This window comes from Pectinophora gossypiella, chromosome 10 (genome assembly GCF_024362695.1).
Source record: "Pectinophora gossypiella chromosome 10, ilPecGoss1.1, whole genome shotgun sequence".
Lineage (NCBI taxonomy): Eukaryota > Metazoa > Arthropoda > Insecta > Lepidoptera > Gelechiidae > Pectinophora > Pectinophora gossypiella.
Genome location: NC_065413.1, coordinates 4,191,604 through 4,206,962, shown reverse-complemented (window position 1 = coordinate 4,206,962; position 15,359 = coordinate 4,191,604). Strand labels below are relative to the sequence as shown.

General features: G+C 36.4%; 1 protein-coding gene across 1 annotated transcript in view; it reads right to left on the bottom strand.

Annotated features, from left to right (window-relative positions):
* LOC126370324 (uncharacterized) overlaps positions 1-15,359 on the bottom strand; it is a 42,874-nt gene that overhangs the window by 1,047 nt on the left and 26,468 nt on the right. The window contains exons 3-4 of the mRNA XM_050015176.1: positions 6,942-7,061; positions 3,523-3,571 (exon numbers count right to left, since the gene is read on the bottom strand). Coding sequence (XP_049871133.1) covers positions 3,523-3,571; positions 6,942-7,061 — 169 coding nt within the window. The remainder of the gene's footprint in view (positions 1-3,522; positions 3,572-6,941; positions 7,062-15,359) is intronic.

Genomic DNA, 15,359 nt, shown 5'->3' with positions numbered 1-15,359 from the left:
GAAATAATGAGTATTTATTCGCATAACAACTATAAGAATTGTCTTTGAAAATATTGATATAGACACTAAAAAGTAAAAACAATAAAACATAGAACACGTTCAGCTGCCTGTCTTCCCGGGCATTTCGTAACACCCGACAGAACGATTGAGTCCTTTCTAACATAATGGACTAATTTTACGGGCGATAGGCCATTATCACCATAAGGTTCATCATATCCAGCTTACGACATCATATCAATAGTGGTTGCAAGTTGTCTTTGATTACGTGTGGCTCTGCCCATCCCATTAGGGAGTACGGGTGTGAGTTTATGTATGTATGTTTATTTAGAACAAAGTTTGTCATGTTTTCTACTGAAACGTCAAAGTACGTACTTAAAGTTAAGTCGTGTCTAGCCTAAACTTGCGTTTCCACCCGAATGGTCTTATCCTAACTCAAGCAGTTTAAGTTTCTCTATAATATCACTAACAGAACCTCAAGATGCAACATTACACTCTTTGATCAAATTGTAGGTACGCGCATTCATTCATCTTCTAACCTACACGTAATTACCTTGAAGATAGGATTGAAACTTAAGTACACAGTCATTCATTAATGTGTACTTAACTTTACAACATACATACTAACAGTAAAACTTATGTAATAAGTTGTACTGTCTTAAATAAAAAGTGAAGAACGGATAGTGAAGTGGAAAACGTTTTTATTGATAAATGTGTCCCCGAAGGAATAAGCAGAGGTGTGCAGTACACCCACTTCTCGCCTATGTAAAGGGGGCGAGTCTATTGTCATTAACCCGCCACAAACCCTGAAAACCACGTGATATTAATTATCTTTGATCCACATCAATTGAAACTCATAAAGTCAAATTCAGTGATTTTAAACCCGGGTTGATTCAAACCCGTGACACTGCGATGCAAAGGCGCGCGTTCTCCGAATAAAAGAAAGAGGGTTTTTTTTGACATGACTTATTGTAGATACCTATGCCGCAGATGGCATTAAGGCCCTCACCCGGTACAACATTTAAGACAACAGGCCTGCGGGTGCCCAGTTGGGCGCGAACCTCGGCTCAGGGCGTCGTCTGAGTGGAAAAATATTTGAAAGAATTAATCGACCCATGATGATGATGATGATGATGATAATCGACCCTAGTTGGTCGATAGCGATAAGCGCTCATTGAGGGAATTCGTCGACCACGCCGGCGGGGTCGGTATCGGGATCCTAACGGTTTTTATTGATAGTACAAAAATGCATCGAAACACTTTATCTAATTTTGTTCTCTCAGCCTTAGACATCAAACCTACTTTAATCTAAATCTAAATACAGCTGGTTTTAACCATAGCTGTAGATAAAAAAATATACGTTTTCAAAAGTCTAAAGATTCTTAATCCCATATTCCCAGAGTCCACAAGCCCATATCCATTTTCCATTCAGTCCAACATAAAGCGCCTCTTCTATAAACTAATAATGTGACGAGTAAATCCATAGCTCTGGGATATAGCCTGTTTGATATTATTGCCACAATATTTATGTTATATAACAGACTTCACAATTCTTTATTGCTTTATAAAACAGCCACTTTAGAATAGTGGATAAAGGATTATGGTGAAAGGATATTGGATTGACAAACAGATGTAGATATAGATTTATAAGTGAGAGGCTACTTATTTATAGATATATCACCGGCGCGACGCTGCACTGTCGCGCTATCCATAATGTATTTTTTCCGCTAGCGACTCCGTCCGGTGGTTTTAGGCTATCGCGCGCGGTATGTTTATTCCACCCCTGAATAATATACTTAAATATTATCCTATTTTCTTTAAAAGGCGGAGGAGAAGAGTTTTAGTACGGCTTTGAAATAGACTACTCGGGCGCCATCGCACTCGCGTCAGAAAAAGTACTGCATGGCGGGAGGGAAAAGGGAAACCACTGCCCTATTTTTCCCTAAAAAGTAGCATGGAGAATGCTACATTTTACCGACAATAACGTGGCTCTTAAATTAGAGATGATAATGATCTTTCCAAGGTCCAAGTTACTTACTTTCGTATCTATAACATTAATAGAGTTACTAATCCCTATTTCACATACCGACAAAAATAGAGTATGCTCCATACTCCTTTCGGTTGAGGGGAGGCCTATGCCCAGCACTGGAAATTATATAGGCTATTTATGCATGTCGTAAATGACAATTCAAATCAAAAGACCTTATAATATATCTATTGCCATAGAATAAGGAATAATACTACGTATAGAACGGCAACTCTCCGCTCCCCACCAGCGTCTGAGCTAGGTTCACCTCACTCCCCTCGAACATACTTTAGACTTGAATCGTATGATGTCAGTCTTCACACACGCACATGCGCGTGTACGATAGTGACAATAAATCGAGGTTATTGTACTGTTTTTATGTGTTATGTCTGATTGTTGAAATTTTAGTTCTGTGCAATAAAGTATATTTGATTTGATTTGATTTGATTTGTTATTTGTATGAAGTGTCCGGGGCGTGCTATCGCGACAGGAGATCGATTTCTATGCCCTAATACATAAAAACGGCGTTGAAGCGTTTGAGTAGCACATATAATTAAAATGGAAGGTAGGTAGGTACTTTAAACCAATATCCTCAGTCACTTCCTAAAATTAAATTTCAGCTGAATTGTATGTGAAGTTGCCGAGATGTCGGGCTGTAATAAATTGGATAACATCAAATAAACCACATCAGTAAGTTAACGTTCTCATTACCTGTGTCAACACGCTTTGACGGCCATGTGTATGACACGTCTATATATACAGTCATGTAAATTATATAACATATACGTGGGCGTATATACATGTATTTCTTATGTATATGTATACTTGGCGTAATAGCCGAATTGAGAGAACGCGTGTCGCGTGTGGTTGGGCTTTAAAAACCACTGAATTCGAATTGTCGATTTCATCATCATAATATTTGGATCGTGAATAATTGATATGTCGTTGGAATTTCCACGCTCTTATCTTTTTGAGATAACAAAGAAAATATAAAACAAAGCATCGCGCCTCTATCACCGAAGGGTGGGCAGAGTTGTATAGTATACACCCACTCTTCGCCAGCTATGTTTACGCGAGTTATATCTGTTTGTGTTGTTTGTTTTGTATACATTTCTTAAACAATATTAATGTAATACTATACAATTGGTTTGTGTTATCGTGTACTAGGTTCCAGATAAGTTATTAAATTCTGATTACTAAACAAAGACAGATCTAAAACTAACGAAAATCATTTTCTTTTTTCTATTTAACTTATTTATGTCACGTTTTTCTATGACGTCGCAGTGTGCTTTTTCATACAAATTCCATTATAATTTCGTGTTTTAACGTAACTGATTAGTTGGAAACTAGCCTGTTAGGTTAAGTCAATTTTGTATATTTTTTTAGCAAAATATCCTACTTACGACAGACCTGCAAGATAATGGGACCCTACTTTATAGAATCTTTCGACGGGGATTCTAAATAGGCAATTTAGTAAATTAAGTAAAAAGAAAACTTACTTCGAGGTCCTTAGCCCAGTTTGTGAAGGCTTCCGAGCGTTTGCCGAACCTGTGAACAAATAAAATATTGAATAATTTACCAATGTAGAATAGACATACGTTACAAAAAAAAAATCATACCACGTTGGTCTAACAGAAAGCTCGTTGAAAGTTTGGTGTAATTAGTTCACATTGCGATGGATGTACCTCCTATCCTACAACCCCAATTGGCGTGATTGTTTTTTTGACTTGACTTATTGTAGTTTTGCCGCATATGGCATTAAATACTTGGCCGGACAAATGGGGAGCGCTGAGGGCTGTCTCCCGGTACAAAATTTGAGACAACAGAATGAAGGAAATCGTCAACCATGCTGACCGGGGTCGGTTTCGGAGTTCTGAAGTGTTTGGTGTCGCGAGCTGATTGGCCGCCTCTATGGCTAGAGTAATCGGGTCGTCGGGATCGTATATTACGTACTTCATCCGCCGATACTTTTGGCGTGACCTAATGTTATGTAGTATTAAGAGGCTGAGCACCTGATTATCCAAATAATTAGACAATCCGTGCTTCGGAAGGCTCGTTAAACCGTTGATCCCGGTTACTACTTACTAATGTAAGTTAGTAGTCGTTACATGAGCCATGTCAGGAGCCTTTGGCGGCTCAATCATAACCCTGACACCAGGGTTGATTAGGCTTGTATTCCACCTCAGAACCCACACGATAAGAAGATCAATTATTGTAGCCTTTAAACTCGGAGCCAAATTAGCTGGCTAGGCCATATTGAAACAGCTCATCTAAAAATAAATGCCGGATCGGGTTTTACACCAGTGATTATCAATTCAAATTCATATTTGGATACTTTGCACATTTTATCTTTTTGTTTTATTTTTATTGAGATTATTTTGTGAGAATTTTGTTATTGCCTTGTGCTTGTGTGTCATTTAAAAATAAAAAAAAAAACAATTTATATTATTTCCTTTTCTTATTTCTTAGCATTTACATTCAATGATGTTTATAAATGGCTCTCTTGAGGATAAACAAGCTAGGGAGGTAAGCGAGGTTGGTATAGTAACAATGACGGAAAGAAAGAATGTAGAAGTTTTTAAACTTCCGTACGGAATATATTTAAAATGAAGGATTGAAATGAATGAATCCAATGCTACAAAAACATAAGCGACTGTATTCCCTATTGGGGTAATCAGGAGTACATCACATACATAATATACATAATAGTACGGTCACGAGTACTAATATGTATACACTTTGTAACCATGTCACAGTACCTTTTTTCACAAATTAAACCAAATGATAGTGCAAATAATAAGTGAGTGATAAAATTATGATAGTGCGACAAGGTTCTAAAGTGGGTACATGATATTGCTCATGACTTTATATGGTGAAATAAGCATAGACGCCTCACCTCTTTTTTTGACATGACTTATTGTAGATTTGCCGCAGATGGCATTAACTACTCGGCAGGAAGACGCCTCACCGAACTCAACTAATCCATTCGAAAAACCAGAACAAAAGAGAATCATTTCCAGCAAGTAAGTGGTGTGAAATAAGAAAATTTTCAGAAACTGCAACAGCAACACATCTTTTAAATCAATGAGGGTATGCATCACAAGTTATTTAATAACTAGAGGAACACATTCAATACCAGACATTGTCATTTAGGTAGTCATTAATCTTATAATAAGCTTTTTATATAAAGTAAGCTTCACAAGAGTTTAAAATTTATTTTCTGACAAATTTAAAATATTATCTGGTATTTAATTGTAAAAACGTATACATAACCCCAAAAAAGATGACAGTAATTGTATTGTGTTCTTGGGTAACCCTAATCGTTTTTGATGCGACTTATTTGAGGATTTGCTGAGAGCTCTCACCCGGTACAAAATTCAAAACAATTCTGGGCTTGTGGGTGCCCAGGTGGGCGCGGATCTCGCCCCAGGGTATCGTCGGAGAAGAGTCCCCTTAATGACAAATAATCAACACTTTTTTTTATTTGACTAGCAACTTCAATTCTACATTAAACTAAATTATAGTTTTAAGTTTACGCGGTTATTATCATAACTCACTCCAATGTCATCAGTCATCCCGTGATGATGGCACTTGCAACAGTATCGAAATATCGGGAGTCTCATATTTCCCTAATTTAAACGCAGTAAGAACCCGTTATTATGTGTTTTTATTAAAATATAATTACCTTAATTCAGTTCACGTGTCAAGGACAACTCGAACGGTGAACTAGTCTACGAATAATTTAATTTCCCCAAATAAACACCAAAGACACCCATAAGGGCCTAACCTTATCCTATTAAAGGGTCGGTAAAAGAATTATCCAATTACGTCTATAAATATCAAATTTAAACCTTGAAGTTTATTACGTTATTTTAGAAAGTTCGTTATATTTCTCTTTTGGACTGAGGATAATGCTTAAAAAACAAAATACTGACATTAGGCTGAACTCTTGGCTAACGAACTTGAGGAATTGGATTGGCTGCAATACCACCACGGTTTTTAGAGCTGCTGTATCCAAAATACTTCTATGCTGTTCTAAGAGCCAATAAAAAACATAAAACACGTTCAGCTTTTTATTTTCCGGGCATGTCGTAAAACCCGACAGAGGAATTGTGTCCTCTAACATGATGAACTAAAGTTATGGGCGATAAGCTGATCCCTTATCACCATAAGGTTCATAATATCCAGCTTACGACATCGTATCAACAGTGGCTGCAAGTTGTCTTTGATGACTTGTGGGTGTGCCCACCCTATTATGGATTACGGGTGTGAGTTTATGTATATGTATTCAAAATAAGAATGGCCCTGATGCGGTCTTACCTCCGATAGGAGAGGAACAGGAAGAAGAAGACAGGAGGAGGAGTGAATGAAAAGCGTAGATCAACCGCTCTAACTACTAGGCCAATGAAGCCGTTCAGTCAAAATATTCTATACAGATAAGCGAATTTATTCACCACGCTAATAATTCACTACACTGCTATCGGTTTATAAGCCCTGACTACTAGTAAGGGGAAACATCGACTACCTTACCTTGGTCGGCTTTGGTAGGTAGAAGTAGTTGGTAGGTTGTGAAGCTAAAGCTGAGTTACAGCGCGCTTGCCCAAGCTCACCTGATCAGTACTTCATCAGCCAAATTAGCTAAAGGCTGATGGGATACGGATTGACGGTCCGAACTGATGATAACAATCATCTATCAGCTGAGCATCAGACACGAGTCAAGACTGATGTTAAGCTGACGGATGATTATTTTCATCACTCCGAGCCATCAATCCAGACCATAAATACGTCTACTCAACTGATAAAATGCTGACAGTGTAACCTTGTTCCAACTAGTCTGTGCAAAAATACCACTATAATCCTACGGTCTACAAGCCCTGCCTACTAGTGAGGGGAAACCGGGAAACATCGACTATCGTACCTTGGTCGGGTGTGGTAGGAGTAAATGCGGTCTAGGTTGTGAAGTTGAAGCAGCCTGACGGCGCGGTCTAACAAATCTGGATCGACCCGCTCGCCGTCCGCGACATCTCGGCGGTCAATCCTGCCAATATATCGATGTCGATATAGTATTCTGCACATCACTACTCACACACGACCAAGGTACTTTAGTATTTTATTAAGAATCTTTAATTACTTAAGTAAAAATAATCATTACGAGACAATTTATTTACAATTTAATAATTAATTTTGCTTTCTTTGAATATATATTTTTTATACAATGGGATATTTTTACGAAAATGTATCTTCCTTTACTAATTATAGGGATATTGTGAGAAGTAACACGTAGGTTATCTTGAGAAAAAAAGAGACGATAATATCTAATAATTAAATAGCATGGAAAAGAGACAAGAGAAATACAGAAATGGAAGAGAATTAGATAAAGATAGAATTCTTTCAGTTGCAAAGCACAGAAACAGTAAGGATAGGTACACCCCATTATAATTTTGTGGTAAACCACTAAACCACCCGTCGTTTCGAATATACTAAATAAAAAAATACTTCAAGCACTTTTATTTTCTTAATGTCCTTCAACAATCATCACACTTCCGAATATAAAAGAATTTCCATGTTCAGTCACTTATTATTCTTTTTCTACTTCTATCGCGTGGGTTATGAGGTGGATAACCAACCTCATCAACCCTGGTATCACATTGTATTGTTTTTGTGTGTCCTTTTGTCATAAACAATTTCTATTCCATTCTACTTTTTAACTAGGTACGGTCACGAGTACTAATATGTATACACTTTGATACCATGTCACAATAACTTTTTTAACAAATTAAACCGTAAATCACATTAAATGTCAAATATGATAGTGCGACAGGGTAAAGTGGGTACGGTCACGAGTACTAATATGTATACACTTTGCAACCATGTCACATTAACTTTTTTTCACAATTTAAACCGTAAGCCTCATTAATTATCAAATATGATAGTGCGACAGTGTTCTAAAGTGGGTACATAACATTGCTCATGACTGTACATGATACTCAAAACTGTAATACATGGTAACTATAGTCTGTGATGACAAATCAGAAGTGGCAATATTTATTTCACATTTCTAATCTAATCTAAAAAAGCTGTTGAACCATTGTAGAGTGTTGCAACAAAGCCCTGGATTAAGCGTTATCGTTATCACTAAATAGCGTTATAACGTTAAGCGAATTATAACAGTTGGATACGTTAACTAATTAGCACTTCAATAACTCGTTAACGCACGCGTTGGAGCGTGCATATCCCGATTGTTTGTTTTAAAGGGCAGTACTAACTTTATAATAGTTAATGCCAGTAATATTGATAGAGATGTGACGTCATATTGCTACGCCGAAAATTATACGAATTTCCAAATAATATACATACTATTAGTGAGCGAAAGGTGTGGACTGTAATTACTATGTTTTACAATACAGACCTCCCCTCAATCAACCGGTACCTACAGGTATGGAGCATACTCCACCACGCTGCTCCTATGCGGGTTGGCAGAGATGAAATAATAATAGCCGGGACAAACGGCTTAACGTGCCCTCTGAAGTACGGAATCATCTTACATTTTCGGACAATCAGGTGATTCAAGCCTGAAAAGTCCTTACCAAACAAAGGACAGCCTCACAAAGTGATTTCGACAATGTCCCCATCGGGAATCGAACCCGGACCTCCAGATCGTGAGCTTAACGCTCTAACCACTAGACCACGGAGGCTGTTATGTTTTACAATATGTAAGAAAGCAACATTTACTATATAGAAACACCACAGCAACAAACATAAAACAAAACACGGTTTTTTTGTTTTTAAAGCACTTAAACCCGTGCTTAGGGAAACTCACAAAGAGCTTTAATTTAAATTTTCTCTTTGTTAAAACACGTAATAAAAACTTACACACGAGAGTACAAATAAATAATTAGACAGTAAACATTACGGTAAATTTTGTTTTTTTTTTGTCTATGTACCGATAGACAGCGAACAAGGACCATGACCAACAAAATGAAACAAACGAAATCCGACACCCGCCGACAATACGGCGACTGCCAGTCACAAAAGAATATTATTAAAACCTCTGCAGTCGCAACCTACTTTCACGTTACGTATTATTTTTTAATTGACCAAATAAAAATAGCTCAGGCCTTGGAAAATATATTTTTTAAATTTAGAACATGATAAATTGAATACACACATAAGTCAATGTGGGGAAGACCGTCTGGGCTAAAAGACCGTATATTGCAAATAACTTCTAAATTTGAATAACTAGCGCCTTACGTCTCTGTCTATAAAACAGTCCCTAAAGAGCCAGTCCGAACTAAAAACCGTAGACGGCGCTAGTATGATTAGTTTGGACAATATCGGTCCTGCAATTTTTTTTACCATTTCGCGGTTCAGAATGCAGTGGCCAGTGGCGGATTTTTGATCAAAAAAAGTGGCAAATCGGAGGATTTTCAGAAGTTTTTCTGATCACTTAGGTTATTTATTGATCCATTAATATATTCGTTAAACATAATGCAGTAATATAGCTTTTATTTAGAATTTATACCCATGTGAAATTTTAAATTAGAAAATATAATAGTTCGGAAGACCGTCTACATTAAGAGAGGGAACTCCGTCATATGCCGATCTTGCCTCAATCCAGACATTGTCAACTATTACAGCAGAGCGTATTTTATGCAAGACTAGTGAGATAGCATTTTGTGTCCCATTCTGTTAATATTTTGTGTTTGTGTGTGTTCACAAATTATAAATCTTACTGACTTATACCTAATATTAAGTAATATGTGTACGTCACATAGTCTACCACTAGACAATCAAGACGCTTTTTAGTGACACCTCATTTGTTTAACTCTGATAAGTGCTTCAGGGGTTGGGAGGGAACAAACGTGTATACACACATACATACATACATAGCGCATAACCCTCTCTTTGCTTCACCGCAGTCGGGTAAACAATTTGACGAAATGTTTACAACCACTGTCACCAAAGATATGCCGGTCTTGCCTTGTTTTACAAAATAATCATTTATCTGTGTAATGAAAGCCTTATTCATAAATCGGTAAAGTACGTATCAGAATGGCATTGCTGGTTCACCGCCTGAAAGTATTTTCATACGTCTAGGCCTACGATTTCTTACTAATAATGCGTTTTTTCTTTTGTGGACGGACTTGCCTCACACTGCATTGGAAGACCGTCTACTTGGCATGTTTTAAAAAAACGATTGTATATCAAAAGATTACGGCGCTTTCTCTTATATTTAGACTTATAAACATAGCCAAGTAAATTATCTATCATACCCGATCATATAACTTGATCTACAAATGATATCTTCTTCAATAAACTTAGTCAAACTCAAATTTTAGAACAGTATGCCGGTCTTCCCCACATTGACCTCATGTTGTAAAGAGCTTCGATATTCAAACTCCGTGCTTTTATTATTCAGTTCCTCGAAGATGTCCAATAGAGCTGTGATATGGAGTGGGACCTACTTCCAGTCTGTTATTATTATGGCAAACTTCGATCAAATATTAAAAATAGAACGAGATGTTTATCTTTTAGCAATAAAAACAAAACGAAATAGCATAATAAGGAGGTACCAAAATTCATAGCAGCATAAATGTAGTTATGTTAGGTAGTAGTACAATTAGGTAGCTTATTATGTTATGTTATTTTAGTCTGTATAAAGCAGATATTTTAAATAGACAATCAACACATCATCTACCATTAGTCCATCAACTTAGTTTGAACGCGATTACTTGGACAACTCTAAAGTAATGAAAATACTTTCAAAGTGTCAATTAATTTTGATAATAATCATTAAACTAAGTACTTATTGGCTTGTGATATCTAAAACAATCTATATCCTAAAGGAATAGAGTTAATAATGAGAAAATTAACTTGACAGGCCGAACACGGGTTACTTTCTAAATTTCAAAAGTAATTATCACATTGTTGGCATCATTGGATCGTATTACTAATTAATCATTCTGAATTTGAAATTACTGATAATAAACTGTACTCGAGTTCATTATTGCTTTTGACATTTGAGTCATTTCGTTAAGTGGAAGCCAATAAATATTCAAACCAAAAGTTGTAAGGACGATATTATTGACTGATACTCTTAGGGCCCTATCTCAATAGGATACTACGGGAACCATTAGCGGGAAATCATTCGGGATTCGGTTGCCGAAAACTTTGTTGCGTTACTAGGTGAAGTACTTTCTATTATATTTTGTTAATAGTGGGACTGTGGTGGCGCAACCATGTCTTTGGAGTGACTTATATTTTAACATTACTTCTGGTTCTGCTTTCTCTGAAAAATTAGAAGCGTATTCTGTGTAACACAGGATGTTAGTGACATCGTAGCGAACTTTAAGGCATGATTCAGACCATGATTCACTGATTGATTGATTTTTTTGTTGTTGATTGTACTATATTCATGTGTTATGTCTCATTGTTGAATTTTAGTTCTGTGCAATAAGGTATATTTGTTTGATTGATGATCTTCACGTCGCTTTCCGTCTTTTTGTACTTTTTTCAACTCTATAGTTTTGCGACGGAAAATTCCACTTGATAGTAACTTAGAATAATGAGCTGAATTATAAAGTATCGAATCGTGGTCTGAATCATCCGTCAAAATTTTCGTTACGACGTCACGAACCTCCTGCATATGTAAGGGCGAAAAGTTATTGAATAACTAATCGTGAAATTTTAGAAATTATTAGTGCTGAGAATCTCAAATTTTGCATGAGGTCATCATTTCATCTTTTTAGGACGCTGTGCTCACTAAGACGGGACTTTGTAAAATTTAACACATAAAAGGGGGTTACAAAGTGTTTATAAATCTTCTATAGTTTTAATAGTAATTATTAGTTTTTGTTTTGAGCTCGTTTTTGATATGTTTACTGCAACCTATCTACCCCCTATGTGTAATATAATTATAGCATAAGTGGCTAAATGTGCATGCATGTTTTAATGTTATAGTCCAGTTGTATGATTTAATGAATTATCTACTTTTCACAATTTTATTTTAACTACTGTTGCAAATAAGTAAATAAATAGTAGGATTTCCCGCAAACGAAAGCGCGGGTACCAGCTAGCTTTATAGCTAGTACCTTTTGTATATTATTATAAAAACTAGCCAAATCCGACCTTAGGCTACAATATATTATCTTAAGTTATCATCATCGTCACCAGCCTATTAACGTCCCCACTGCTGGGGCACGGGCCTTCCCTATGGATGAATAGGGAGATAGGGCCTTAAACCACCAAGCGGGCCCAGTGGTGATTCTTAAGTTATAAGAAGAAATTATATTTTTGTTGTTATGAATAAATTTCAGGACTGACCATTGAACTTGGCACCCATTTAGATCTCACATCTTATGTCGTTGAAGTCAACAACCGAGGCATACGTATATCGTAATATTAAACTTGGCTCTCATTTCACATTTATGTCTTTGATGGGATACCTATTTAAATTACCTACCTCAAAAATTATCAAGCGAACAAAAACGATGTCTAAAACAAATATCGTAAAAATTATTACATATTTAAAATGTGTATTGGGCGTTTTACCTAATTCTCAGTAGGTAGGAAGAAATATTCCTCTTTAATATTGAACTGTAAGGTACATAAGTCTTTAAATAACACTACGAAGGCATTCTCAGGCCATGTACATTGTTATTCACGATAGGCTCAGGATCTATATAGATAGGCTGTCGAAATCACCTGTTTGAGGGAAAGACTAAAATGATTCTATGCTTCGGAGGGTATTTTAAGCCGTTGGCCTCGGGTATTACCCGTAAAACACTTTCACCAAACCGCAATGTAGCAGCGTGGTGGAGTATACTCCATGCCCTCTCCGGTTGATTAAGGAGAGGCCTATGCTTATTAGCAAGATGTATATAGGCTGTTTATGTATGTATGTGGGAATGCAAGATTATTCTGAATGTGAAGTGTATAAGATGAACTTTATGAACTTGTCCTTTAGTAGTGTGAGAGGGAAAGAGAGAGAAGGGGAAGGGAGATGGCGGCGGTTACATTAGAAGCGAGGATGTGCTCTGTATTTTGTTTTTTTGTGTGAAAAATATAAAGCGTTGAAGATTACTACGAGCCAGTTTCATTTGAACTCCACCACCCTATATGAAATGTAGGAGGAGCATGAAATTGAGGAGCTCGGTGGCGCAGCGGTAAACGCGCTCGGTCTGCGATTGTTGAAGTTAAGCAACTTTCGCAAAGGCCGGTCATAGGATGGGTGACCACAAAAAAAAGTTTTCATCTCGAGCTCCTCCGTGCTTCGGAAGGCACGTTAAGCCGTTGGTCCCGGCTGCATTAGCAGTCGTTAATAACCATCAATCCGCACTGGGCCCGCGTGATGGTTTAAGGCCCGATCTCCCTATCCATCCATAGGGAAGGCCCGTGCCCCAGCAGTGGGGACGTTAATGGGCTGATGATGATGACATGAAATGTATGTGTGTATAAAGTGCGTGAATCTTTAAAAGTGACATTGTACAAAGTTTTATCTAATGATACCAAGACATAAAATTCACTGAACACGCCAAGAGGTCTTTAACCCAATCTCCTAAAACATCCCTCAGGATAGACAAATTACCTACTCTTGTGAGTCTAAAGTTCTCTTAATTTAACTATCATTAACCTGGTTTTAGTCTTTTTTACATATATTTAAGTAATTCCCTATTGTGTGCGTGTGTTTAACCAGTTTTGTGACAGCTTTTAGACGTGAATGCTCATTCTATCCACGAAAACAGAGACAAAGCATTATGTTATTAGTCTGCAAAAAAATCTATGGAAAGTTCTCGAATGTTCTGATAATGCTCGTTTCTTGATTTTCAAATATTATTCCGTTCAGTTTTACCGTTTCTTTACAAAAAAAAAAAACATTTTTACAAACGGCAATTAAAAATAGAATACTGCATAATAACATAATTTAATTTTAACGTCGTAAGGTCGAGATTTCCAGACACAATAGATAAACAATAGTGTTTGAATATTAGAAGAACATTCGGTCTTAATACAAAATGATCTCATAATCATAATAGTTTGATTTTTGCCTCAGCTCACCCCAAAAATGATTAGAGGCGTGAAGTGCGGGGTAAGGCGTATCTATAGAATAGGTATATTACCTACTCTAATCCGTGACCGTTAATACATAATTCGATAAGACCTTAATACTGTTATTGTTTCATATTTGTTTTCCCGAAATACAATTTTTCCTTTGTTTCACTAATTCCTATTATCCTCTTACGTCGGCATTAAAAACCTATACGTAGGTTTATCTTGAATAAGTCATAAGCTAGGTAGCCAAGATAAAAGAATTAAGATAAATCCGAATAACGAAAATGTTATAAAAATAATGTATATAACTTGTGACTACAAATAGAGGTAAATGTATATATACTTCTGCCTATGCCTCTGGGGATAACTTACGCGTGATGCTATGTTAGGTTGGTTATAAATTTAAATTCAAAATATTTACTTCGGAAACTAGTCCATATCAACATATTACATAGTATTACAGCTTAATGGTTGCCACAAGCAGAAAATTATTCGGGATTCGGTAACCAGTTAGAAATTGGTTGCGGAACCAGATGAGATACATTTATACTAAATACAAATATACTTTATTGCACCAAAATAAAAAGAAATAATAACAAAATAATCTTAACTAGGTACATGGCAAATGGCGGCCTTATCGCTTAAAGCGATTTCTTCCAGACAACCATAAGGCGAGGAAATTGTAAAAATTGAAACATTATAACTGCATTAGTGTTAGTGGCGCCACCATGGACTGGTGACCTAGTGAGTATCTTAGTGTCAAAACGCGTGCATCAATTCCGTAAATTGCAGGTTCTAATTCCGAATTCGAGTTCATTATAAAACATTTTTATAGTGCATGTAGCAGTTGCTCCGAGTGCTACGGCGTAGCAATAGCTACGCGTTACACAAAATTTTAAAACGTCTGCATATTTTCTACAAAATATTATTGTAAAATTAATGTTTAATGTTTTATAGAATAAGTAAATATTTATTTGTAATATTAAGAATTTTATAAATTTACTTTTTGGAGATTGGTTAGCATTGTGTTAAAAACTTAATATGGAAAAAGAAATTGCATGAGAGACATTTACAGATAATTACAGACAAATTAAGTCCTTTTTCATCATAATAAGTCTAGAAATATAACAGTATCTATCACGTTTGTATTCCCGAAGGTCTAGGTGGAAGCCAGCTATGTTTAAGTTCCATGTAGTAGGGGTCAAGCCTATTGCCATTAACCGGCCACAAAGCCAGGACACCACGTGATATCAATTACTAATCATTTTGACTATTTCTGTTCTCC